The sequence below is a fragment of the Anabrus simplex genome, chromosome 6, assembly GCF_040414725.1.
Source record: "Anabrus simplex isolate iqAnaSimp1 chromosome 6, ASM4041472v1, whole genome shotgun sequence".
Taxonomy (NCBI): Eukaryota; Metazoa; Arthropoda; class Insecta; order Orthoptera; family Tettigoniidae; genus Anabrus; species Anabrus simplex.
Genome location: NC_090270.1, coordinates 60,731,985 through 60,748,408, shown reverse-complemented (window position 1 = coordinate 60,748,408; position 16,424 = coordinate 60,731,985). Strand labels below are relative to the sequence as shown.

At 37.6% G+C, this 16,424-nt stretch overlaps 1 protein-coding gene across 5 annotated transcripts in view; it reads left to right on the top strand.

Moving 5' to 3' along the window:
* The window catches only part of LOC136876093 (Golgi integral membrane protein 4), a 227,440-nt gene that overhangs the window by 161,690 nt on the left and 49,326 nt on the right, over positions 1–16,424 (top strand). For 3 of the 5 annotated variants that reach the window (XM_067149753.2, XM_067149750.2, XM_067149751.2), the window contains one exon: positions 14,508–14,647. The exons of 1 other annotated variant lie outside the window; for it this stretch is intronic. In XM_067149753.2, the coding sequence (XP_067005854.2) occupies positions 14,508–14,647 (140 nt within the window). Of the gene's footprint in view, positions 1–14,507; positions 14,700–16,424 lie in introns of all 5 variants that reach the window. One more of the 5 variants, XM_067149752.2, reaches the window with a different exon arrangement.

The following is a 16,424-nucleotide window of genomic DNA, read 5'->3' as shown; positions in this document are numbered from 1 at the left end:
TTCAATTTATAGTTGATAATCTTGCATTAAAGTACCTTTTGTGAGGGGCGATGTGCCAACAGTGGAACAGCCATTGCAGTATTCAGTATCGGCTCATTTAGCTAACATACAACCCATGTGCTCTACACTTCTGTGTTATTGGCGCGCTAGTGACTTAGCACATTATTACGATATATTAAGTTGGTAGTCAGTCTGTCTTGGTGTTTAGTATTAAACTGTTTTAATTTAGGTTTACATAACCTTTGTAGGATTAAACTGTTTTAATTTATGTTTACATAACCTTTGTTAAAGTTCCGTGAGGAGTATAGATGAGTGAGCCTGGCCCTTCTCACATAAAGCATAATAAGGGAAAAGCACTGAGAAGTGGAGAAAAACAGTGTGTTCTCAACGTTTTTAAGAAGTTTAGTGACGCAAAATTTGGTTAGTACTCTCAAAAATGTGACAAGGTTCGTAGCCACTACTACTGGCATTTCTAGAACTAGTATTTATTGTGCTAGGGGGAACTTAAAACTGTAGAACAGTCGTTTCACCGAAAAGAAAGTCGGAATAAAACATACTGTAGTTAGTGGACAAGTATGATTGTTTCACTAAGGATGCAATTTGGCGAGAAGTTCAAGAGTTTTTCTTTAGAAGTAAAATACCAACAAACGACAAGATCTTAGAATCTGTGAAGAGTGATGAAACCTTGCCTTCGTTTTCACGTGCAACGCTTCATAGGCTTTGAAAAACTTTAAGTTTCAAGTTTATGTTACGTAGTCGCCAACCATTTCTTACTGAAAGGGAGGAAATGGTTTTGTGGCAAAGACATTTTTTGCATCAGCTAGGAAAGTTTTGGGAGGAGTGAAGACCAATTTATTACTTGGATGAGATGTGTGTGAATTCAGAACGTACCTGTGCGAAAGTATGGAGTGATAAAAATATCAAATCACCGAGCTCGATAGCTGCAGTCGCTTAAGTGCGGCCAGTATCCAGTATTCGGGAGATAGTGAGTTCGAGCCCCACTGTCAGCAGCCCTGAAGATGGTTTTCCGTGGTTTCCCATTTTCACACCAGGCAAATGCTGGGACTGTACCTTAAATAAAGCCACGGCCGCTTCCTTCCCACTTCTAGCCCTTTCCTGTCCCATCGTCACCATAAGACTGTGTCGGTGCGACGTGAAGCAACTTGCAAAAAAGAAAATTATATCAAACCCAGTAGGGAAGCATTCTTGAAGGGATTATCAAGCGGCTTAAAGAATCCTTCAGGGAAGGGGAAATGCTTGATAATTACACATATCGGCAACTAGAAAGGTTTCGTGCAAGAAGGTTACTGTATTTTGAATCTAAGTCCATGAAAAACTATCACGAAAATGAATGGAGATGTATTCGAAGAATGGCTTGTATATGTTCTTACTCGTCTTGAAGCCAATGCGGTAATTGTTACGGACAATGCATCTTACCATTTGGTTAGAATTGAGAAACTGCCCAATCAATCGTGGAGAAAGGGAGATATAATTAAGTTTATGGACGGGAAGGGAATCCCTTACAAGCTGTCCACTTCATGACCGCATCGATGAATTCAATCAACAAATTATTAAACAAATTCATTTGAAACACCACCTAATCGATACTTTATTTCTTACCTTTTGGCAGAATTATAAAAACATTATCATATACAGGACATGTTTCAACCACTTAGTGCTCATCTTCAGCTGTCTTTAAAAATTGCTTAGATGAAACAGTTTGATTAGTAAGAACATTAAAATCTTAAATTACTTTCCCCTGGGAACTTATATAACTATTGCTTAAAGCGTTTAAAATTTGGGGGGGGAGGTTTAGTGATGTGGTGTGTAAAAAGGTACGTAAATTAATTTTTGCGTCTATGGTAATATTAAAAAACTTTTTTCTAATTGAACATATTTAAAAAATTTAAATGATACGAATGACCAAAGTACCTTCTATATGAGCATATAAGTAAATACATAGAATGGGTAAACAGAAGACAAATAAGACGAACAAGTAAAATAACCAAACACAACGTTACGGAAGCACAGCTAGTACTCCCTCCCCCTTTGCAAGACGTATTAGATGACAACACGATCTCGCTTCCCCTCTCTCTCTGGCAAATCGTACAAACGAGCAAACTGTGACACAACGCTATAACACTAGATTGTGTACACGAAAACAGTCCCAAGGCGGCGGAGTATAAACACCATTCCAGAAAGGTGAGTTAAAGCAATATACCTCTTATCACCACCTTCTTTCCGAGGTCAAACTAAACTAGAACAATTTCGTTTAATGACACATTTTAACATTTTACGATTTTTCTGCTGGTTGCAGATCGTGAGGCAAGCTGCCCAAATCTGAGGACCGCCACTTCACGCAGCTTAATAGAGAAGTCACCATAGGACCCTTATAAATTAACAGTTCAGCACAACCTGTTACTAAAAATAATAAGCAGCCTTCAAGGAAAATAATCAACACAACAGACAATCAATAAGAAACTTTAAGACTGTTATACACATGGATTTTAACATAAGCAAGATTAAGCCACCTAGTGTTTTTACAAAAAGTGCCTAATTACAGGCATTTTAAGATTTGTTAAATATGTTCAATTAGAAAATAAGTTTTTTAATATTACCATAAACGCAAATTGTAATTTAAGTACCTTTTTACACTCCACATCACTAAAATCCTCCACCTTATCCCCCCCAAATTTCAAGCGCTTTAAGCAATAGTTATAAGTTCCCATGGGAAAGTAATTTAAGATTTTAATGTACTAATCAAATTGTTTCAAAAACCAAACCCCATGGCACTACAGCCCTTGAAGGGCCTTGGCCTACCAATAATTTGTTGGAGGGAATCCCTTACGAACCGAACAGTGTCAAGTTGGAACTTCTGAATATCATCCCACAGCATATTAAGGACTCATGTGGCGTGTATAGAGTAGATGATATCGCATTGCAATCGGGAATGCAAGTTTTAAGGTTACCTCCGTACCATTGTTCTTTAAATCCAATTGAAAGTGTGTGGAGCCAAGTTAAGGGCCATGTGGCTAGGAATAACAAAACTTTCAGCCTTGCAGAAGTAAGAAAACTGCTGCTGGAAAGGTTTGAAGTAGTGACCCCTCAACGGTGGGAGATGTGTGTAAAACACGTCATTGATATGGAAGAGAAACGAATGTAGTATATAAACCAGATAGTAGACAATGCTTTTGAACGGAGAGTGATAAATGTGAATGACTCTGACAGTGATGACGACGACAACGATATGGAGGGGATTGAGTAACCTATCTTTCTTCTGCAGGCGATGTTGGTGAGTACATTAACCTTCAGAATTGTATTGAATATCATCTTGATTCATTCTGGTCATTGTATAAATGTTGTATTCTTCTTATAGTATGTTAGTTACAGATTTGAACTAGTCATCGATCTCGCAGTTTCTTGACTGCAACGCACATGTGGCCGGACTTGTTATTTTTATCTCCCAGGTAATTTGAGATAGGGTATAGTTTTGTTCTTAAAATATCATCAGATTCTATCAAACCACACTTTTCATTGTTGTTATTATTATTTTTGTTGTTGTTGTAGTTGTTGTTGTTGTTGTTGTTGAGTCTCCGTGGCTCAGGCAGTTGTGCACCGGCCTCTCACAACTGGGTTTCGTGGTTCAAAACCCATTCACTCCATGTGAGAAGTGTGCTGGACAAACCAGAGGCAGGACAGGTTCTTCTCTGGGTACTCTGGCTTTTCCTGTCATCTTACATTCCAGCAACACTCTCCAATATAATTTCATTTCATCTGTCAGTCATTAATCATTGACCCAGAGGAGTGCGACAGGCTTCGGCAGCAGGCACAATTCCTATTTCAATTTCAATCACTACTGATCTGCATTTAGGGCAGTCGCCCAGGTGGCAGATTCCCTATCTGTTGTTTTCCTAGCCTTTTCTTAAATGATTGCAAAGAAATTGGAAATTTATTGAACATCTCCCTTGGTAAGTTATTCCAATCCCTAACTTCCCTTCCTATAAACGAATATTTGCCTCAATTTGTTCTCTTGAATTCCAACTTAATCTTCATATTTTAATCTTTCCTACTTTTAAAGACACCATCCAAACTTATTCGTCCACTGATGTCCTCCCACACCATCTCTCAACTGACAGCTCGGAACATACCACTTAGTTGAGCAGCTCGTCTCCTTTCTCCCAAGTCTTCCCAGCCCAAACTATGCAACATTTTTGTAATGCTACTCTTTTGCGGAAATCGCGCAGAACAAATCGAGCTGCTTTTCTTTGGATTTTTTCCAGTTCCTGAATCAAGTAATCCTGGTAAGGGTCCCATACACTGGAACCATACTCAAGTTGAGGTCTCACCAGAGACAAATATGCTCTCTCCTTTACATCCTTACTACAACCCCTAAATACTCTCAGAACTATGTGCAGAGATCTGTACACTTTATTTACAATCATATTTATGTGATTTCCCCAATGAAGATCTTTCCTTATATTTATACCTAGGTATTTACAATGATCCCCAAAGGGAACTTTCACCTCATCAATGCAGTAATTAAAACTGAGAGGACTTTTCCTATTTGTGAAACTCACAACCTGACTTTTATCCCCATTTATCATCATACCATTGCCTACTGTCCATCTCACAACATTATCGAGGTCGTTTTGCAGTTGCTCACAATCTTGTAATTTACAGTATTTATTACTCTGTACAGAATAACATCATCTGCGAAAAGCCTTGTCTCTGATTCCACTTCTTTACACTTATCATTGATATATATAAGAAAACATAAAGGTCCAATAACACTGCCTGGAGGAACTCCCCTCTCAACTATTACAGGGTCAGACAAAGCTTCACCTACTCTAATTCTCTGAGTTCTATTTTCTAGAAACAGAGCCACCCATTCAGTCACTCTTTTGTCAAGTCCAATTGCACTCATTTTTGCCAGTAGTCTCCCATGATCTACCCTATCAAATGCCTTAGATAAGTCAATCGCAATACAGTCCATTTGACCTAACAAATATAGGATATCTGCTATATCTTGCTGGAATCCTACAAGTTGGGCTTCAGTGGAATAATCTTTCCTAAACTCAAACTGCCTTCTGTCAAACCATTTATTAATTTTGCAAACATGTCTTATATAATCAGAAAGAATGCTTTCCCAAAGCTTACATACAATGCCTGTCAAACTGACTGGCCTGTAATTTTCAGCTTTATGCCTATCACCCTTTCCTTTATATACAGGGGCTACTATAGCAACTCTCCATTCATTTGGTAAAGTTCCTTCATGCAAACAAAAATCAAACAAGTACTTCAGATATGGTACTATATCCCAACCCATTGTCTTTAGTATATCCCCCGAAACCTTATCAATTCCAGCTGCTTTTCTAGTTTTCAACTTTTGTATCTTACTGTAAATGTCATTGCTGTCATAGGTAAATTTTAATACTTCTTTAGTATTAGTCACCTCCTCTATCTGGACATTATCCTTGTAACCAACAATCTTCACATACTGCTGACTGAATACTTCTGCCTTTTGAAGATCCTCGCATACACACTCCCCTTGTTAATTAATTATTCCTGGAATGTCCTTCTTGGAACCTGTTTCTGCCTTAAAGTACCTATACATACTCTTCCATTTATCACTAAAATTAGTGTGGCCACCAGTTATGCTTGCCATCATGTTATCCTTAGCTGACTTCTTTGCTAGATTCAATTTCTTAGTAAGTTCCTTCACTTTCTCTTTACTTCCACAGCTATTTCTAACTCTATCTCTTTCCAACCTGCACCTCCTTCTTAGTCTCTTTACTTCCCTGTTAAAATATAGTGGATCTTTACCATTCCTTACCACCTTTAAAGGTACAAACCTATTTTCACATTCCTCAACAATTGCTTTAAACCCATCCCAGAGTCTGTTTATATTTTTATTTACCGTTTTCCACCGATCATAGTTGCTTATTAAAAACTCCCTCATGCCTGTTTTATCAACCATATGGTACTGCCTAACAATCCTAATTTTAATCTCTTCCTTTCTTTCACATTTATTTTTAATTACCACAAAAACAACTTCGTGATCACTAATACCATCCATTATTTCGGTTTCTCTATAGAGCTCATCTGGTTTTACCGGCACCACATCCAGAATATTCTTCCCTCTAGTTGGTTCCATCACTTTCTGAATCAGGTGCCCTTCCCATATTAACTTATTTGCCATTTGTTGCTCATGTTTCCTGTCGTTCGCATTACCTTCCCAATTGACATTTGGTAAATTGAGATCACCCGCTACAATCACGTTCCTTTCCTTATCATTTCCCACATAGCTGATTATCTTATCAAATAATTCTGAATCAGCATCTGTGCTACCCTTTCCTGGTCTGTACACTCCAAAGACATCTAGTTGCCTATTATCTTTAGAAATGAGCCTTACCCCTAGAATTTCATGCTTGTCATCTTTAACTTTTTCATAGCTTACAAATTCTTCTTTCACGAGAATGAATACTCCCCCTCCTACCTTTCTTATCCTGTCTCTACGATACACCCTCCAGTTCGTGAGAAAATTTCTGCATCCATTATATCATTTCTCAGCCAGGATTCAACTCCTATTACAATATCTGGTAAGTATATATCTATTAAATTACTTAATTCTACTCCTTTCTTTACAATACTACTACAGTTGAGCACTAACAGTTTTATGTCATCCCTACTTGATTTCCAGTCCCCTGTTCCCTTAACACTGCTGCCTAGCGCACCCTGTTTCCCTGAATGTACCTCCCTATAACCCTTCTAAACAAATTTCCTAACTTACATGTACCACTGTGGTTTAAGTGAAGGCCATCTGAGCGCAGATCCCTATCTTCTACCAACCCATTAGGATCTAGAAATTTCACTCCCAGTTTCCCACATATCCACTGCATAGTCTCATTTAAATCCCCAATCACCTTCCGGTCAGTATCCTTCCTACACAGTATTCCACTGATAACAATCTCCGCTTCCTTAAACTTCACCCGTGCTGCATTTACCAGATCCCACACATCCTATCCTCGCTGCTAGATGAGGGTTTCATTCATTCCATCCATGACGCTGTCGAATGACTGGAAACAGGCTATGGATGTTCATTTGTTCATATTATTATTATTATTATTATTATTATTATTATTATTATTATTATGAAAAACATTAAATCATTTACAATAAAATTCTGTTCACGACTTAATAAATTTGGATCTCTGTGATGAAATTGCGCTTCCACTTTCCTCATATATAAACAGAGTTTTATTATAAATGATTTTACACTTTCCGTGATATCATCAGTTCCAGTGAGTATGGCAGCTGTTATAGTCCTTCCCACCTCCAGCGTTGAAGTTGCCTCCATACTGTCCCCTTATTTCCCAGTCAAGCTCAGCCAGCGGACGAGAGATCCCAACGTGAACCATTCGTTTGCAAGCTGTCCTAATTTTGGAGGCATTTGAAGGACAAGGGTTGATCACAATACAAGAAAAGAACAATTTAAAATACAGTATAGGCTTGGCATTTATTATAAAATATGCAGAAATAATGAATTTAACAACAAAATGGTTCTTGCCGAAGTTAATCTTGACTCTCACGAAGTTACGATGGTTGAGTAAGTTTGCAGAATCAATTCTTATATCTTGAACATCATTGACATATTGGCTACTCTGTAAAGAATAAAAATATATAAAAATTAGCCTTCCATTGGCTGTGCGAAGCAAAATTAAGTGGATGATCTCCATCCTAAATCATCCTGAATATCAATAATATTTTAAAGTCTGATTTCAATTGTATCACTTTAAACAACAGAACAAAGATGACCTAGGCCACCATAGCTCAATTGGTAGAGCAACCGATGAGAAATCGGGAGGTTGTGAGTTCAGATCCCACTGGTGTCCAGTTGGCCATTTTTGTTCTGTACTTAACATCTCTTCAACACGTACTAAATGTACGTAACATGACCTAATATGTTGAAAGTCCATTTTGATTAGAAACGCTATACTTGTACTTAAACTATCTATCTATCTGTACAATATTTACAAAAATATGCTTTACTTTCTCTCTTAATTAATGATAATTTCCCAAATAACACACGTTGAAATTATTAACTCTTCGAGGCTCAACTCTTTCTTGAAAAATTATTAAATGAATTAATTGAAATTAATCATGTCGTTACATGAACTAAATAATAGCTAATTATATTTAACATAACAATTCTTTCATTTATTTTACAAACTTGATTACACTTATGCTTTTAGAAAATTTCACGATCTTATTCACTTACACAAAATCGCGTAATTATAGAATTGAATCTGTCACTAAACTTTGCATAAAAATTATTCAACAGCAATCTCAAATAAATGCACAAAATCACAGACAATGCTGGAATAATCTGATCCACCATGCTGAACACGTGGTCAGATTAAGAACCAGATTTCAAGAAATACCACTTCAAAATTATCAGTAACTACTTTACACACACCATGCACACATAGGATACTCGGATTTTATATACAAATTTACACTCGGATCCTAGACTTTATTTTTATTTATGATTATTATCATAAAAAGAAGGTTGAATGGAATTGGCAGATAACCTTCCTTTAAATTCAACATGTTCAACAACACGTGATGCGTGATAGAATTAGAATGATTACTTATTCGGAAATTATCTTGACATTACAATGGCGATATCTTCAAAAATCCAAAATATTATATAGAAGACTTGGTAGAACAATAATTATGCACGTCACTTGGGTTAACACTGATTATCATCGGACACGTGGTCATTGAGTATTGATAAATTATTCTTATTCCCTCAATATTGAATTATATCTCAACACGTATTCCACGTTTATCTCGGAATGCATTGTTACCCATGACACATGCTTCCAAAATTCAATAAATATCCCACAGGATTACCATTTTCCAGGCAAATTACACTATAATTGAGCACATATTACATATTCCACATGAAAAATTCTAAAATAATTTATCATTATCATTTCATTTAACCCGATCTTAAATTATTATTATTAGTAATGATTTTTAAATCCACCATCAACATCTGAATTAATATTTAAATAAGATGACACAATCTGCATTATCGCTGGGCAATGCACTAAATGAAACACAACCTAAATCTCGTCCCACAGTTTCATAAAAATCTGAAATAATCATTTTAAATTCTTATTTATCCGAGAGGACATTGATTATTAAACATGATTTTAAATAATTGCATGGCGGTAGAAATATTCTCAGAAGACAAACTACTCTAGATCTACACTAATAGATCCCAGTTCACACACACTCATTCTCAAAGCTACCTTTACCAATGCAAGATGGAAAAGTGAAAAATATCACTAAATTACTCAAATGTAATAGAAATATTAACACATTGACAACGGGCGCTGAACAGAGGCTGCTACCCCATGCAGACCGGATAGTTCAAGCCTCCAAGAAAGAAATGACACTGCTGCACTCAAACCACTGTAACTTGAAATGTATTCTAGATATCGACCTCAAACTTGCAACATGTACTCACTAAGTTGCTTCGTAGTCTGTATGTTGTGATACTTTGTGGCTCCATTCAATAGTCTTTTTAAGCACAGTGTAGTATGAATGCTGTATTTGTGCCATTCATATACTAATTATTTTCAAGTATGCAAGATGCACGTATTTCTCTTTACGGCTACTCCCCATTTAGTCTTAACCGTTAATCATTAGAAATATCTAATTCACTGTCACTCGGTACCTATTATAATCGGTCTGTACATAGTTATCAGTAGTCATCGGCAACTGAATACGCCACACCATGGTGACATCAGCACAGGTGATCCAGGGTATAGCTCTACATATCCGACATTATTTTGTTAAATACAGGAAGGTGTAAAGAAAGAAAGATGCAGCAATAATTTATATTCCAAGACTACACCATTGACAACTTATAATCTCGCCCGCAATTTCATCAGTAATCAAGAAAATACAAGGTGCATAAAAGCGAAAAATCTTATGTGGCCTGTCACTTACTGTCAGCTGGAAACTACAAGAATTCTTGGTGCTCATCATCCATGTGGCACATCAGTTAATGAATCTGAATATAAATGTTGAAATAGTTTGTCTTGTATAACGATTCTCGGCGCGTAAGAATACCTGTGTATATATGAAGTTCCCGTGGCTACAACGATCGTACAATAAAAAAATACATCGACACTAAAATCTATGATCCCTCTACTCCATGACATGATTGAAAGAAGTTAAAATTATAGCCAACATATAGCACAACAAACTACTAATGATACCCGTGCGTAAAAACGGAGATCTCAGGGGCCCGTCGTCAACTGCTGGCCGCAGTACTACGGAGATCTCCGGGGCCAGTCGTCACTGTGTTAAGAGAAGATCATTAAATTTTCCACAAAGATGGACAGGAAATATTATAAAAATGTACTTAAATGTTGCAATGAAGCTCGATTCCCGGAGCAGTCTGTTATGCTCCCATGCTGAAAATATCCGTCACGATCTTCTCCGATGTTAATGGTGCCTACATGCTGAACACCACATGGCTACTGTAGATTTCAAGTCCCACGTCAGATGAATCAGTCCTAACAGATCAGATGTAAGGCTTCTCGAATATAAAGTAGACATCCTGGAATTGCTGTCGTATTTATGCTGGTGGTAGTCCTCTTATTTTTTCTAAAGTTATTGCTTAGCTGAAACTGACACAAAAATTTTAGAACAAGTTCGTGCTAGGCCAGACTGAATTATTCAAATGTACACGTGACTTAACTTGGCTCGTAGACTTCTCGATGCATAAGGGGGTGCTCTAAGGAAAACACATGAGTTTTTATAGCCTCTCATTTGGAGGTGTGGCTCTTGGAATAATTGTTATTGGCGAGTGTATACGTAATTGTACCTTGTAATTGGCTCAGCTTGTTCCAGAAGTTACATGAAGACGGGTGAGCGAGCATATGAGGCAGTGGGTTTAACCTTGGAACAGGCCCGTTTGTCACGTGATCTCCACATGTCATCGATCGATGAGGGTGAAGAGAAAAATCAATACTCTTGGAATTCCAACCAGTCGAACAGCTGACTGAATGAGATAGCAGACTGTTGCCAAAAAAAAACATGAAACTTCTCCCACATTGAATGAATGACACTGGCTATTACAGGCACATAATTAAATACTTGAAAAGCACAAAATACCACCAAATGGGGTACGCGTGAAAAGAGCTGCATCACCTCAGTATGAGGACACGAATGTTCTTTACTATGGAGAAGGATGACATTGTTGAGAAGAACCGGGTGTTTTTCCCTAATGGCACGATGTAACTGTCTCTGCTGGAAGGTTCTGTAGTACCCTGCAAGGAATGTTCCATAGCATGTTGCTGTCATCATTGTATCAAGTGGAACAAAATGACACACAATCACGCCTCTGACATTGCATGGGGAAAGGGTTTTGCCAGAACTTCTGTCTTCATGGTGGTCCTTCATGTTGTCATTCCGCAGACTGGCATTTGAGATCTACAGTGTTCTCCCCAGAAATTTTTGTTAGCCGGGTGACAGGAATGAGTAGCCGGGCGGAGAATACGACGTAAAACTTCAGTATGGGAAAAAAAAAGTCAATTCATTCTCCTCAGCGCATTAACAATAATATCAGACAGTTAAACATTAATGCACAATTGAATTATTTTAGTGTTATTATCACGAACAAGACATAACAGAGTATTTTGAACTGTGTGTTCTATTGCTCGTTCCAAATCATGTAACAGCGGACTTAGGCCTACGACTCTGTTGCTGTGGACATGCGGACTGCCATATGTGTTTGTGACATCATGCGGGATAGAGGGCTCACATGCAATTCCACGCTAATCCAGGCCCCTGCTCACGCACGACACTACGTGTATTGACTCAACCTTCAACGTATACTCACGACAATACGGGCTTTATAATGAAGTTTATTTTATGTAATAACTACGTGTTGGTCAAGCTAAACATTTGATCTCCGATGTAATTGATGCATTTATGTTTACAATATTGATTTATCATTTAAATTAACAGTTTTACAGTATTTACATGTTAATTTAGAGCACCCAATGACTGAAATATCTATTCATATTATGTAACTAGCATCTAGGTTATATTAGCCGGGTGGTCTGTAAAAGTGGCAGGGTGGTGCACCCATTAAAAGGGTCTTTGGAAGAACACTGGGTCTAGCCCAAAATAGTGTACCAAGTGTCAAAGCATATGGTATACCTTGTCCACTTTTACATGTCTGTTAGTGCACATGGGACCCACCCTGATGCAATTTTATGCAGTTGAAGATCTTTTCATAAAATTTGGTAAATTTCGGTTTTTCAATAGCTGTTTCAGCTTATAACTCAAGCTTACAGCTTCCACAAGCTCTCTATAATGTTTTTTGGTATTGCAACCCCAGCGAATGGCCAGTTTGGTGTACGCACGCTGTTCTTGCCTCCTCACATTCATTCTGCATAGAACCTGACTCAAACTGCAGTCCCATCGCCCTATGTGTGGTATAACTTTATTTATATTGATGTTGGTAATTCTTAGAGGCTCAATTTGACTTCTGCTAGACATCTAAATGCATGTTTCTGCTAGTGGCTTTACGTCGCACCGACACAGATGGGTCTTATGGTGACGATGGGATAGGAAAGGCCTATACTCCGTACGGCTCTACTTCTAAATTGACGTTTTAGCAGATTTTGGCTCTGTCTGGTGGTTATGCGCTGAAGCATAGACATCCAACCAATCCCAAGCTGCCATTCATATCGATTTATATCGGCAGAGCACGATCTCGAAACCTAGTTGCCAACTCTAATATTTACATTCACCACGTGGTTAACCTATCTCGCTCAGCGTGTTTGGTATTCGGTACGGTTAGCGATCTTTTGCATTTTCCTTCAATATTTAGTGTGTTTTTCATATTGTTGGAGGGTTCCAGTGACTCTGAGATCAGTAGAGTGTTCCCTTTGTAGGCCATAACCTCCTTCCTGTGCCAGCCATTAGCCGTTAGTGACGTGTTGTTTCCTCATTCCCTTTTATTGTTAATAATGTATTCTCTTTTACTGCCAGATATTGTTAGAAAGTGTAGTTCTTGTGAATTTGTTTTCAGTCCATATTCATTCGTTTTTCTGAGTACTGTATTACAATTTAAAAGGGCTGTTTACAGCGGTTGTATTGCATCAGCTGTTCTCGCGGGCGTAGCGCGCTGGCAACAGAGGTTAGGCGATGCTCATTTGTTTTGCGAAACTTCAATTTAGAAGTAAGGCCGTGCGGAGTATAGGAGTTGGAAGGAAGTGGCAGTGGCCTTAATTAAGGTACAGCCCCAACATTTGCCTGGTGTCAAAGTGGGAAACCACTGAAAAACCATCTTCAGGGCTGCTGACAGTGAGATTCGATCTCACTATCTCCCAGATGCAAGCTCACAGCCGCGCGCCTCTAACCGCACGGCCAACTCGCCCAGTAAATTAAATGCATTATGAATTTTTTTAAAGACATTTTTATGCTACTCTATTTATTTAGCATATAATGACATATTTTGGGTGGTTTTTAGTTTTAGGTCATATTTTCTCAAATGTGAGTGGATAAAGTTATTATGTTTCTTAAATTTACCAAAATAAGTTGAAGCATTTGAAGAGAAGTCCTGTATATTGTATATTAACATGCTAATGGTCCAGAAGCATCGGCTGGATTTTGTGTGTTTATCTACAAGTTCACGTAACTTATTTTTTATTTGTTAATTACTAACGTTTGATGATGAGGGATGTACGCTATGTCACATGTCTGTCTGAGGGTATCAAATTAGTAGTAATCTGTCATTCTTGAAGAAATTAAGCTGATTTTTTAATACATCATCATGTCCCAGGTTTCTCTCCAGTTTTCTTGGTTGTTCCAATACTCCTCATAAACTACTTTTGTCCCGTCCTATTGCATTTTCTAAGGCTGTTCTTCCCTCTTACTGTATTCTTGGTCTTCCTCGAGCTCCCTTTCCCTTCAGCTATAGTTCCAAAATGTGTTTTATCATCTTTTCATTGCCCAGGTGTGCCCAAACCATCTCGACTTGTTCCTCTCTATCTTATAATTCAACTTCTCTAATTTAAATTTCTTTTTTCTTTCTTTTTTTCCTTTTTTTACATCTCATTTTTAATTCTGTCTCTTCTTTGTCTTCTTAATCATGCCCCTCAAATACTTAGTTTCAGCTACATGGATATGGCCTTCATTTCTCTTCTATTTTTTTAAATATCATAACAGTAAGTGTAGGTGATTTAGATTTTAAAACATCTTGATATGTTACTTAATTCCAAATCATTTGCAAGGTTTGCATTAATTTTGTGTTTCAAGAAATCTGTCCTTGATTAATGAGTACTTATAAACTTTCTGTTTTGAAAAGAGCTGATAAAGATAAGAACACCTCATGAATTGACACATCTTATCTGATTGGCAGTCCTGTTTTAATGTCAGATTTGAAAATTGATGTACTTTGTTTTCATACCCAGAATACGTGAGGACAATCGTGTTGGTGGGGAAGAGGATAAAGAGATTCCTCGTCAGGTACACAATCCTTATGAATATAATGCTGAATACGAGAAAGATCATCAGCGAGGAGATCTTCAACTGGAGGAAGGGGAGGAGGATGGTAAGCAGGCACGCCATATTGCATGATCTTTAACGTGCCAGCTTGTGCATGGGTAAGTAGTCTAAAGACATGCACATCACCACATTAACAATATCAGGAAAGTTTCAGTGAAGTCTTCATCATTATGCATTGATTCCTTAACATTCCTAAAGAAGGCTGATTATTTTATGAACATTTCTAGTTAGGGCCACCCAAAGGGTATGACATGTATTGGGTAGGGCAGGATTTTAAGAGACCTGTTAATTTAATGGAGTGGCTGTAACTGGAAGCCCAGTAAAAAAAAAGATATTAAGGGACAGGGGTGACACGTATTTGGGAGGCCAGGATTTTAAGAGACCTGGTTGGTAGGTTAATGGAGTGACTGTATAACTGGATGCCCAATAAAAATATGCCAGCTAAAAGCATTTGCATATTTAACCTAATATTTCGTAAGACCTCTCTTTCTCTATTTTATTGTTTAGGTTCATCTTTGACATTTTAATTCAGATCGCTGCCAGATCAACTATTTTGTTTCAGACAATATCGCCTTGGTTTTATCATGCAATGCAGGGACAAAGCTCACTTTAACTCATCTGGTGAGCAGGTCCGGAGGAGCATTATTATATATATTTCCTAGTTTGTTTCGTGAGAACATACCGTATTTGCACGCATATAACTCGCCACTGCGTATATCTCACACCCCATTTTTAACATTTGAAATTGCAGGAAAAAAATCCCTATACATAACTTATATTAATTTCTGACGTTATTAAGACATACAGTACATACTGAACCCTTTTAGGTCCATATTTAGGGATACCACCTTTCTTACCTATCAGCAAAGTTCATGAGATCTGTCTCTTGGGTCGTATCGGGTTTTTCGTCACTTGCTGAGGTAAAGGTAGGGTTCAGTAATTCTAATCTATCTACTAAATGAAAGGTCTGTTTAAAAGATTCCTATTTATTCAGGAAATTTTGAAGCATTCCGATATGTCAACGGTATCACTGAAATCAATCGTGTCCCCTGGACACCACAATCATCTTATTACATAGAAGGTTAGAACACTGGTACGCCTTTGACGTGTCTGCCTGATGGGTATTCTTACTAGAAACCATTGTCTCATTTTTTTATTAAAGAAAGGAAAGTCTGGAAATCCTTAAATTCGGCTTCCATGGGAGACCACATGTACCATCATAATGATTCGTTATGGTCCAGCCCTCGTAACACAAACTCTGGACTCTGGGTATAATTAAGGCCGTCCAATCGGTGTGTGCCACACAGTGGTTATATAACATGGACCCTTAATTGAATCGATGTGACCTGCGTCTATGTCATGGACCAACATCTAAATTTCTAAGTTACTTTAAAGTCATTGTGGATGATGACCGCAAGGAAAATGATGCTACAGTGACATATGGCCCTAATCTAAGTCACTGAGGTTGATGACCCCCTGACCATCCAAGTTTCTAGGCTGAAGGCTAAACACAATTAAATTACATTGGTTGATGACCAAAGTTTCCACTTTACTATCCCCAGCACATTCACTGCTTAATCAATCAAAGTTAAATAATTACAACAATAGCAATGCTCACAAGCTTAGTGGCAGTAAAATCCATTTCCTTTGGATATGTCCCCTTAATCGTTACGTTACCATTTACATATTTCCCAGAAAACAAACTAAGATTTCCAGAATGCATCTCCAAGTTATTCGCTTGATTAAAGTTATTTCAAAATGCGGTTTCACTGAATTTAATAATGAAATAAATTTAAATGATTTAATGAAATCTTAAAGGACAA